The following is a 12,659-nucleotide window of genomic DNA, read 5'->3' on the forward strand; positions in this document are numbered from 1 at the left end:
AAGATTAATTAGAACGTTAGAACTTTTATTACTCATGCTATGACTACTTCCCATTAAGTTCAATTTGGTCACTGATTTAGTTTTCCCTTCTATGAAACGAGGCAAACGTGCAGTATTCATCAGTACTGTTGGTAACTAATTCAGTGTAGACATAATTGAGTGACTCAGCTCGTTCCCCCTTGTGATGAATAAACCTGCAAGCCAATGTTCAAACCGCAGTCTGCAACCTATTTGAAAAGGTTGGTCTCAATTGCTGCCAACCCTCAGCTTTGCCTTTGGGTAGTTGAGTGGGTCCCACCAGAGAAGGATATGCACCCCCTGTGACAGGCACCTCTTGTGCGTGAAATTCTCACTTATTTGTTTGTCAAATCTGCTAGTTTTTGAAGCTTTTGAAATTTGTCAAACACCTGGTTGCTCAGAAAAAATGCATCTTATGATTAAGCAAGCTCACTGTATTTTGAAAGATCATAATGTCAAATATTGTTTTTTTAATAATTTCAGAAAGACTAAAATATAATGATTCACAGTTTTAATCAATTTAATTTTATTATAGGCTAAATTAACAGCGTGAAATGTAACTAAGAGAATCATGGCATATGACCTACAAAATTTAATGCCCACAGAATGTAGATTAACCCTGATTAATTCGTGCCATTTATAACCTTCACCACACATATGTGCATGCCACCCTTCACATGGTATTACGGTACTAGACAAAGACTCTCTCTCGTTCGCTCTCTCTCCCTCTCTCTCTCTCTCTCTCTCTCTCTCTCTCTCTCTCTCTCTCTCTCTCTCTCGCCAGCGAAGCCAGACGCGAGCAGTTAACTGTTTGAATGTTCCTGTTTGCTTAATGGAATAAAGATTGATTTAACCATGTGTGGATTCTTATGGATCACTGATAAACGTGGTGTCAGTCTCAAATCACGTCTCCAACTATTTCGCCTGAATTTATTTTAGTTTTTTTTACATCGAATCATGGAAAGTTCCTTACACAGAATACAATACAATTTAACTTCCTTGGTCACTATAGATTGCTCTCAAAGCATTATGCTAATTGTCCTTGTCTCAGATTCTAATACATGGGATGTATTTTGTTTTATTTTCAGTCAGGTTCACTGCAATGTGTAAGAAGGAACAGCAAATGCTAGTTTAAACCTAAGAGAGACACAAAAAGCTGGAGTAACTCAGCGGGACAGGCAGCATCTCTGGAGAGAAGGGATGCATCTGAATTCTTCTGAAGAAGAGTCTCGACCCAAAACGTCATCCATTCCTTTTCTCCAGAGATGCTGCTTGTCCCTCCAGCATCTCGGGTTTACTGCAGAATTGCTCTTGTTTTTAATATTGTTAGCTGGAACATTGAATTGCTGTCGCTCCATGTTGTTGCTAATTTTGTTCATGTCTGTGCATCACTTTGACTATTGTTGTCACTTTACTTTATCATGCTGTACTGTTCTTTCTTTGTTTTCTGATGTCCACTCTAGCACAGTGCAGGGAGGAGGCTCCTCCGCCTCGACCTCCCTCTCTCCCGAAGAAAGGTACAGTTATTATCTCACTGCCGCTTCTAATGCACCAGTAATACTTCATTCGATATGCCTTTAGTTCCTGATTAAAATGTTCCAGTCAAAGGATTTATGGTGCTTTGCATGAAGGAAGCTCACTGCTTTCAAAATGTATTTATTATATTAAAGTATGAATGGGATACTGAAAAATATTTGAAATTATAACTGTTTTTGAAGAAGAAAGTAATCTCATCAGGACTCTATTTAAATACTCGTTTTAACCGGCCTCTTTATAATGGATTTTGGTTATCGTGGCTGCCGACGTCACCCCCGCCTCACGCCAGCTTTCCAGCCACTTACAGCCCAGCTGCCCATGTCACCCCCAGCCCACACAGCACCCTCATCCATTTCAAGTCCGCCACCTTCTTGAATCGGACCCTTACCTTTCCGATTCAAGAACTTGTCAATCTCTGCCTTAAAAATACCCAGTGTCTTGTCCCCCACTGCCAGCTGTGGCAATGAATTCCACAGATTCACCACCCTCTGTCTAAATACATTCTTCCTCATCTCCATTCTGAAGGTACGTCATTTTATTCTGAGGCCGTACCCTCTGGTTCAAGACTCTCCCATTGCTAGAAATACTTTTTTCTCTCTCACCTTAAACCAAAGTCTTGATTCCACAAACCTGGGAAAAAGACTGCATTCACTCTATCTCTGCCTCTCATGATTTCACACTCTATCAGATCACCTCCCAGTCTCCTATGTTCCTTGGAATAAAGTCTTAGCCTGCCCAACCTCTCCCTATAAGTCGTCTGTTGAGCCCGGGCATTTTTTGAGTGGACACGTTCTTTGTAATCTGGATAGGTGGAATCTTTGTCCAAGACATGAATATAATTCACAGCGCCATTTAGTTTCCAAGTGCTCACTGTTTAAAATTAAAATTACAAAAATAAGTCCCGATGATGAGTGATTTAAAGCTCTTGGGATTTTAATATAAAAATAAATAAATTTGCTTGCAGATTTTATGTTTGCAAGATTTTAAAACAAAATTATTTGTGAAGAAAATGGAATGAATTAGATTTGAATCTTGTACCACTAGCTGAAGACTTGAAGTTACAATGTCATCCTTATCCTTTGAAACATTTTTTTCATAAAAAGCTGAAAATGTTTTTTTGAAAAAACGCTTCCCTCCCTTCTGTCACCAATTTTAATTATGATCAATCCAGTTTCTGGGTATTTTGGCATGAATCTCGCTCTTCTGAAACTCTTTCCATGTTTGCAGACAGACACACTAGAATTGCCAATAGTCCTTATCTGAATAGTCATATTGAATCTTGGTCACGAGTTGTTTGAAGGCATTTCGACAATATAAACCATTGCAACTAGCTCATCCTGCAACCTTGTGCTCATGCAGGTAGGGTTTCAGATGTGAAAACTAGGTTTCTATTTCCTAAACTAGCACATGCCCTTAATTAGCGATATGAACTTGTTGCCCCCTGTCTGACTGTCAAGTATAAATACAGCTTTTCCAACATTTGATTTAGAACGTCAGATTTACTTTTAACCACGGTTATTTAATTTCCCTCTTTCCCATTTCCAATTCTACTCTGACTTCCAATCATAAGCTTAAAGATACTGCAGTTAAATGCTGTATCACCACAAGTCCATTGGCAGACAAAGGGCAGGACAACAGAAATCATTTGATTCTTGTTGACAATACAAATGTAAGCCATTTCTGCTTGATGTGTTGCGTGGATCTTGTTATACAATCAAAGCATGATGTTCTTCATTCAGATTCCAACTTGAGGGTGCCTTGCGCTTCAGATATGTTCTCTGCTGCTTCTTGTGGAGAAGGTAACGGGAAACCTTTGTGAAAAATAAAACATCTCTAAGCTTGTGCAATATTCGGTGTGTGTGGTTTTAAATGCTATGGTACTGATTCACTCTAGATATATATTGTGTGGTGGATGAAACACCCTGGCTATTCTTCCAGAGCTCATCATACAACATGGTGAATAACGCTGCAAATATAATTGAATTCAGAACTAAGTACCAAATCAGCTTATCTCATTAGATGGCAGAATGATTTGGAATTTTCAAAATATACTCATAACTAATTAGTTCAGTCTGCTTAATTATGCATAGTGAGAATAATGCATTTGCATGAAATCTGCCGCGTTTAATTTTTGAATTTTATATCTTCTCATGCTTTTAAAACGTTGCTCATGCATTCCGAAACATTTCAACCCAGCGATTGTGAAGAATGTTGTGCATAATGGTGACGCCACAGTGGAGTTGGCCGGCTTTTACTCCCAAGGAGAATACAGCGTTACTAATTTCTGCAGTATTATGCACAAATTTCTAAAGCGCTTGCCCAGTTGCCACATTTATATTTGTTATTTGATGGTACATTGGGCTCGCGTTCAGACAGCCAATAATGGAGATGCAGCAATGTCTAATTTTGAAGTTGAGATTTTTATTTTGGCATTTGTTAAAGGTGTAATGCTTATCTCAATGTAACTCTGCTCACCTAGATTTCCTTGAAAGACTGATTTAATAATGACTTTAGCCAATCGTCTAGTGACTTTTGGAATATTAGAACAGATAATTCTGTTATAGCACCTCAGTAGCATTCCAAAAAAAACTCATATTATTTTTAAAAAAAAGTTACACATTTCTGTTTCCCCCTTGTTTATTTTTGTTGGGGGAAGCCAAAAATACTAAAGGCTGTATGTTGCACTGTTTAATAGATATCATTGCACATGTGTCAATAGAGGCAATGGCTTGTCAATTTCAAAGGCCACCAATGGTTAAAATAACACACATGCTCTTAAGAGACAATGATGTCTGATTACTGCAGGGAAGTTACGTGGAACTTTTTTTAAACTAAAACTTTTTTTTTTTCAAATTCTAGCAATTAAATCCCAATACTTTACAGGGAACCAGAAGAATTAAATTCATATTAATACCAGTTTCATTTTCAAATGTGTGTGGTGAGGTTGCCTTTATTAATTATGATTATATAGTGTGAGAAGGACCAAACTCTGATACTGTCATTTATTTAACACTTCAGTTCTTAATTTAAGATGATGGTAGGAAACATGGAGGTTAATATCCTACGAAATTGCAAAATATTTTGATTGGGCTTTTAAAATTATATCCATTTAAATTATGTTAACTTTCGAGAATTACAGGTAACTTGCAGAACCAACGGAAAAATAGTAAATTGCGTAATAAGGTGGTTTTATTTATGTTAGTTTAATTCTCTTGTTAAAGTAAAAACCATCACTTTCAAGTCCTTAGTTTTACCTCCCTGTCGAATTATTCCAGTACTTGTTCCTCCTTTCAATGCAAGTTTTAATGTGCACGTTCACACTCTTTATTCATGCTGTTTTCCTTTTTTTGTACAGAATTTGTTGCTATGTACACATATGAAAGTAATGAACCTGGAGATTTAACGTATCAGCAAGGAGATGTGATTCTTGTGACAAAGAAAGATGGTGATTGGTGGTCGGGTGTTGTCGGGGAAAAAGTGGGTGTCTTCCCGTCGAACTACGTCAAACCAAAGGATTCTGAGGTGAATCATCTACATTGACTCCATTTCCTTCCCTTCTGTACCTCTTCCCTTCAATTCCCCTTATTAACAGTGGAGAAAATCAGTGTGTGTATTAGGTGTAGGCTGTTTTGACAAACCTTACCATTAATTATCAATTCCCCGATTGTCCCAGAGAGGGTGGTCATAAACTTCACCTTGAACTACTGCAGTCCATGTGGCAGAAGCGCAACAAATGCATACGCATGCGTGCATTTTGTCAGAGTGAAAGTGTCCTCACGAGCTAGTTCCTTTTGTGTTTAGATGGTAGATTCACAAGTTTGGGATTTGCTGAAGAGCATATGTCAGCTGCCTGGGACGCAATAACTGGCAAGAGTCGTGGCAGAGGGCGTGTGAATTTATCTCGGGGTGGCGCAGTTGCGCAGCGGCATAGTTGCTGCCTTACAGCGCCAGAGACCTGGGTCTGATCGTGACTACGGAGTTGGGACATTCTCCCAGTGACCGCGTGGGTTTTCATTGGGTGGTCTGGTTTCCTCCCACACTCCAAAGATGAACAGGTTTGTAGGTTAATTAGCTTTGGTAAAATTGCAAATTGTCCCCAGTGTGTAGGGTAGTGCTAGTGTACGCGGTGATTGCTGGTCGGCACTTACTTGGTGGGCTGAAGGACCCGTTTCCATGCTGTATTTCTGATACTAATAATAAAAGTCAGTGCTGGAAAGGAGACAAATGTTCAAATTGAATAATGGGATTCCAGTCAAAAATGCTGCTTGGTCCTTCCTGCATGTTGTTGTGTTCTTCAATATTGATGCCTACAACAACATTCAGCAGATTTGAATTGGTTTCTGATGACTAGCTGTCTTTTTGTGGTAGGCATGGCACCAACCAAGAGATGATTTGTTTTAAAATAGAGCCTTCAGTTTAACTATACTCCACAATCTGTCAAACGCTGATTTGATTTCAAGTACAACCACCCTTGACTTTGTCTCTGAGATTTGATCCAACATTGAGCCAAGGTTCAATGGTTCTTTTATCGTCATGTGTACAAAACACACAGTGAAATAATTTTTTTTGCATGTAGGTCAGTGTAATTATTGTGATATATAAAGATAATCCTCGATTAAGTATCCGTGCATGGAAACAGCCCGCTGAGTCCATATACAATAGTCACCAGATTTTGCCGCCATTTTACACAGTCCAAGCTGCAGCTGGACAAAAAGGCCCGTTAATGCAATACACAGCGAATGGTTCTGGTGGAACCCACGCTGAGTGATTACTGTTGAGCAAGTGCCAATTGAGAATGCTGTTAATGGTGGTTTAGTTCTCAAGCACCAGATTTGTATCATTGCAGTTCAGTTACTGTTGGACACAAATTTGCCTCGAATTTATGTGTGGTTATCTTTTTACCATGAGCTAATACTGGTTTACATGATCATGGGGATTGTTGGATAAGGCTGAGGTGACAATTCCAGTTGGAGATGATTGTTTTCAGTTCATTCTTGTTTTTTTAAATTTATTCAATCTAATTTAAGTTTTGCTCATCACGCTGTTCTGATGACATGGTGTTCAGTCACTGAAGGGATGTAATAGCTTTTCTCTAATTTTAACAAATCTGGAATATTTATGGAGGTGTTCATGCTCTCCTCCTAAGCTTCAGTTAGTCAGAATTATCTATCACTATCACGATGGATTTTTTTTTCTCCTCTGTTTTAGTATTTGGAATATTCTCTAAACTATTGGAATACAAGTGGAAACAAACTATTTCTAAAATATTCTTATTTGAATTGTGCTGACAATATGCTCTTGAAAAAATTGTAATTCATTTCAAATTGTCTCTGCTGAAATGATGTAAAAATTGTTTCCAATAGTCCTCTCCAATTCAAGAAGCAGTTTTGTATGTCTCACTGACATTTAAGGGTAAGATAAATGTAAGAAATTAATGATCCTACTTTAAATATTTTAAAAGTGTGCTCTTCACACAGGGACCTGGACAAATGGGGAAAAGGAGGAAGCCTTGGAAGGAAACCAGGTAGGTCTATTGGCATCTCGCATCATATTAATAAACTGGCCACCAATATTTTTCTGAAGAAGGGTCTCGATCTGAAACATTACCCATTCCTTCTCTCCGGTGATGCTGCCTGTCCCACTGAGTTACTCCAGCTTTCCGTGTCTATCTTGGGTTTAAAGCAGCATCAATTCCTTCCTGCACAATATTTTTTTAGATGCTTGAATGACCAGAATAAAGAGAAAAACACAAGGATTTCTTGTTGTTTACCTCGTGGGACATTTTTAGCGATTATTAAACTTTTGAACGGTTATCTGTGAAGGTTAATTAAAATAGTTTGCATGAGGTGGAGGATGAATGAATGTGAAGAAAGATGAAAAAATAATTAAAGCCCGTTTAGTTTATTGGGAGAGAAATGAAAACCAGCCTTGCTACAGAATGGGGTGTCCGTATAACAGTATAAAATTGTTCGTGAGTCTGTGAAATCTTTGTAGATTCACTGATTATTTTTTTCAGGATGGTGAAGAAGGCTGGTTCACGTGATGGTTACATTGGAACTGACTCTGAAAAATAAATTCAGCTGTTGTCCATTTCATAATGTAATGTCAGCAAGCACAGATAGTTTCATCATGAGTACAGCTTTAAAATCTAGGCTGCTATCTCAATGAGTAATTTCTTGAGATAAAGGTTGGGGTAGTTGCAGGAGTAGTTGATACTGAGTTATTCCAGTGCCTATTGGCTAGATTACTGCAAGAAAATAATTTGGGATATGGTGTGACAACGTTTATGAGTTATGGACTGTAGTAAGTTTTGTATCCTCAGCCCTTATGGATTTAAACTTCCCAAAGCTTTTAATCACTGGAAGGTCCTTTGCATTACCAATACACATTGATTATGGTGATTAGTAGATATATTACTGTAACATGGGATTATCAGGTGCTTGAAGGCAAAATAGATGGCTTTCCCTCTTCTCTTCTGACATTTTTTGTTCAAGTTAGTTTTTATCACTTGAAGCTATCAGGTTATCTTTGGTACTGCCATGTTGAGTTCTGACCACTTCTAACACACAAGCTAAACTTGTGGTTTGTTAGAAAGCATGTACACGTATTCCTCTATTCTATTACTTCCTTTCTAGTTTTGATAGCGTGCGGTTTTATCAATGAACTGAGGGAGGGAGGGTTCCCGAGTGGCAGGCTTCTGAGTCTGAGAATTATTTTGATGTTTCTGTGGTCACTAATGATCAAACTAAAATTTTCTCTCTCCCGAAAATGGGTGTGCGGTATGAAACTTGTGATTTCTGATTTTTTAAAACTTGCTGCATATGACACATTTTTTATTGGGAATGGGGAACAGATTTTCCTGCTATCAATGTTTTGATTAAGTGCAAAATCTTCAAGGCATTTGTTCTCCGCCCAAGCATTGATCTGACGGACCTCTGGTCCTGTCCCTTTTGCAGAAATCGCACAGGTAATTGCTCCTTACACCGCAACAGGAGCCGAACAACTTACACTGGCACCTGGCCAGCTTATTCTCATCCGCAAGAGGAATGCTGGCGGATGGTGGGAAGGAGAACTTCAGGTAGGAAGTTATGTTTGCAGCCTTCTTAATAGAGAGTTCTAGAGCATACAGTGTAGAAATAGCCACTTCGGCCCAACCAACATGTCCCATCTACACCAGCTCCACCTGCTTGCATTTGACCCATATCCCTCTAAACCTATCCTATCCATGTACCTGTCTAAATGTTTCGTAAACATTGCGATGGTACCTACCTCAACTACCTCCTGTGGCAGCTCGTTCCATGCATCCGTCATCCTTTGCGTAAAAAAAAAAAAGAAAAAAGTTACCCCTCGCGTTCCTATTTAATCTTTACCCCCCTCACCTTAAACCCATGTCCCCTGGTTCTTGATTTCCACTACTCTGGGCAAGAGACTCTTGTGTGTCAACCTGATCTATTCCTCTCATGATTTTGTACACCTCTGTAAGATCACCCCTCATCCTCGTGCACTCCAAGGAATAGTCCTAGCCTGCTCAACCTCTCCTATGGTTCAGGCCCCGGAGTCCTGGCAACATCCTCATATATCTTTCCTTTCCAGCTTGAAAACACCTTTCTTATAACATGATGCTCAAAACTGAACATAACACTCTAAATCTGGCCTCACCTATGTCTTGTATAACTGCAACTGCAACCCCATCCCATTCCGAATCCAACCTTTCTGTCCTGGGTCTCCTCCATGGCCAGAGTGAGCACCACCGGAAATTGGAGGAGCAGCACCTCATATTGGGCAGTTTGCACCCCAGCGGCATAAACATTGACCTCCAATTTCCGGGAGCCCTTGCTGTCTCCTCCCCTTCTCAGCTCTCCCTCAGCCCTTAGGCTCCCCCTTTACCTTTATCCTCTCATCTCCCCCCCCTCCACCCACATTACATTAGTCTGAAGAAGGGTCCAAAACGTTGCCTATTTCCTTCGCTCCAGAGATGCTGCTGCACCTGCTGAGTTTCTCCAGCACTTTTGTCTACCTGCAACAGATCTCCCAACTTTTATACTCAATACTCTCAACATTAAGTTATGTTAAAAGCTTGACTAATTTAGTAAAATTTACAGGGAAATATGTTTTCTGGGAGAATTGGTCTCTTTGTTATGTGAATTGAGATTGTATGTGGCTGTTACCTTGGTCTACTGGTTGGAGTTTCTATTGTAATTGTGATGTCAATTTAAATGGATGTGTATGTGAAAGATCCAGTTGTCAAATGTCATACCAAGCTACTATGTCATGCTCTTGTGCAGCTTGTGACATCAACCTCCACCTGGTCCAAGCCTGAAGCTCTCTGCTTTGGAGGTTAATATTCTTCCCAACAGCCATGCTCTTGAACACACTACTTACACCAACTGAACTACGAAATGTCTTGAGTTGCACTACGCACTTCGGGTGTTTGTTTTGCACTAATTTATTGAACTTTTTTTTGTTTTTTGTGTTTGTAAGTACAATAAATCCTCATTTTAACAAACCTAGAATGGATTTTGGTTATAGTGGACCAAATCTGTTGTAGACGGAAGATGGACACAAAAAGCTGGAGTAAGCGGGTCAGACAACATTTCTGGAGAAAAGGAAGAGGTGACGTTTCAGGTCGAGACCCTTCTTCAGACTAAAGTTGGAAGAAGGATCTCGACCCGAAGCGTCACCTGTTCCCTTTCTCAAGAGATGCTGTCTGACCAGCTGAGTCACTAAAACGTTTTGTGTCTATCTTCGGTTTAAACCAGCATCTGCAGTTTCTGCAGGGGTCACAGTTTAAGGATAATGGGGAAATCTTTTAGGACCGAGACGAGGAAAACATTTTTCACACAGAGTGGTGAATCTCTGGAATTCTCTGCCACAGAAGGTAGTTGAGGCCAGTTCATTGGCTATATTTAAGAGGGAGTTAGATGTAGCCCTTGTGGCTAAAGGGATCGGGGGGTATGGAGAGAAGGCAGGTACAGGATACTGAGTTGGATGATCAGCCATGATCATATTGAATGGCGGTGCAGGCTCGAAGGGCTGAATGACCTACTCCTGCACCTATTTTCTATGTTTCTATGTACCTTCCTATGTTGTAGACAAAGTCCGTTGTTGCACAGAATGACCATGAGGTAGGTAGAACAAATCGTGTTTTTGAACCATTTTAGCCTGGTTTAGTTTAGAGATACAATGTGGAAACACAGTTCACACTGACCAGCGATCACTTGTACACTAGTTCTATCCTACACACTAGGGACAGTTCACAATGTGTAGGATAGAACTACCACAGTGGCTCTATCTTTCCATCCCACATTGCAAAGACAAAGACATTGTGTCAATGTGGATTTCCCCCGAGCACCCCACCCACCTTGTGAAAGAGGGCCGTTTTATTTTATTAAAACTCTAGAAATTATGTGCTTGTGCATGGATTTCTACTTGCAGAAAAATAGACATTTACATGGGCAATTAGATCCATGAAATGTTCTGTGATTTAAATTAATGGAATATTGATTGCCATTTCCAGATTTTTGGTTTCATCTCCAACAATGTGGTTGATCTGCTGAATTCTTTTTTTCTTTTGTATTATAGGCACGAGGCAAGAAACGGCAAATAGGATGGTTCCCTGCCAATTACGTGAAACTTCTGAGTCCAGGGACAAGTAAAAGTACTCCAACGGAAGCCATAAAACCCCCTGTTACAGCAAATGTCTGTAAGTTTATCTTGGTAATTATTTTAACAAGTTGTCATTGCATTGGATGCGTAATGCAAAGTAATGCACAGAATCCAGAACAAAGCAGCTAGCTTAATTGGCACCCCATCAGCCATCCTTGTCAATCGTTCACTCAATCATTGGAGCAAAGTGACTGCGTTTTAAAATAAATAAATAAATAATACCATATGCAGATGCATTTACTCTCCAGGCTATTCTGATAACACCAACCAAATTGTAGCGTCTTGCACCAAGAACAGCTAGGGTTGTTGTCGAAAATGGTAGACATAGCCCAGATCATCAAACAAGCCAACCTCCCTTCCATCGACTCCGTTTATACCTCATGCTGCCTCGGCAAGGCCACCAGCACAATCAAAGACAAGTCACACCCCGACCACTCCCTCTTCTCCCCTCTCCCATTGGGCAAAAGTTATGGAGGTGTGAAAACTTACGCCTACAGGTTCAGGGTCTGTTTCTTCCCAGCTCGTATCAGGCAACTGAACCATCCTACCGCCACTAGAGAGCAGTCTTGAGCTGCTATCTATCTCATTAGAAACTCTTAGACTATCTTTGCTGGAATTTATCTTGCACTAAACGTTATTGGTGTTATTCCCTTTATCATGTATCTGCACTCTGGACGGTAATCATGTACTGTCTTTCCGCTGACTGGTTAGCACGCAACAAAAGCTTTTCTCTGTACCTCAGTGCAGAGGTGCGTGACAATAAACTAAACTCAAACTCAAGAACCACTGCCTGCATATTTCCCTCGAGTCGCACAATATCCTGACTTGCAAGTGTGCCTGTGCTTCATGGTTACTGGGTGGAAGTCTCTTCCGAATCAGAAGCAGTGCAGTAGTTCACGAAATCAGCTCGCCGCCTCCAGAATGCAAAGTTGAAGATGTAACGAATAAGCCATGAACTTGCTAATAGGCAGAACAGGCTAGAAGAGTAGAATGGCCTTCCTTTGCTCTTAATTTATCTTTATGTGCCCCCTATTCTGATGCTGCCATTTTAAATGGAAAGCTTTCCAAGTGATGTTTTAGTTGGAATTATAACTTTTAATCAGACTAATTTAATCAAAGTAAAGAAATTTGGTTAATTTTCAAAACTTGGTTTGCGTGCAGCTATCTAATCAATTCGCACTCCTTACTTAAGAATAGACATTAGGTGCAGGAGCAGGCCATTTGGCGTTTCGAGCCAGCACCGCCATTCACTGTGAACATGGCTGATCATCCACAATCATTACCCCGTTCCTGACTTCTCCCCAAATTCCCTGACTCCATTATCTTTAATTACCCCGTTCCTGCCTTCTCCCCAAATCCGCTGACTCCATTATCTAGCTCTCTCTTGAACGTATCCAGAGAACCGGCCTCCACCGCCCTCTGAGGCAGAGAATTCCACA

At 40.1% G+C, this 12,659-nt stretch overlaps 1 protein-coding gene across 1 annotated transcript in view; it reads left to right on the forward strand.

The window, feature by feature from the left end:
* itsn1 (intersectin 1 (SH3 domain protein)) overlaps positions 1–12,659 on the forward strand; it is a 171,800-nt gene that overhangs the window by 110,945 nt on the left and 48,196 nt on the right. The window contains 7 exon segments of the mRNA XM_055645202.1: positions 1,482–1,535; positions 3,294–3,353; positions 4,910–5,076; positions 7,032–7,046; positions 7,048–7,078; positions 8,511–8,632; positions 11,137–11,257. Of these exon segments, the coding sequence (XP_055501177.1) occupies positions 1,482–1,535; positions 3,294–3,353; positions 4,910–5,076; positions 7,032–7,046; positions 7,048–7,078; positions 8,511–8,632; positions 11,137–11,257 (570 nt within the window).

Source organism: Leucoraja erinacea, chromosome 13, assembly GCF_028641065.1.
Source record: "Leucoraja erinacea ecotype New England chromosome 13, Leri_hhj_1, whole genome shotgun sequence".
In the NCBI taxonomy this organism is placed as follows: Eukaryota; Metazoa; Chordata; class Chondrichthyes; order Rajiformes; family Rajidae; genus Leucoraja; species Leucoraja erinaceus.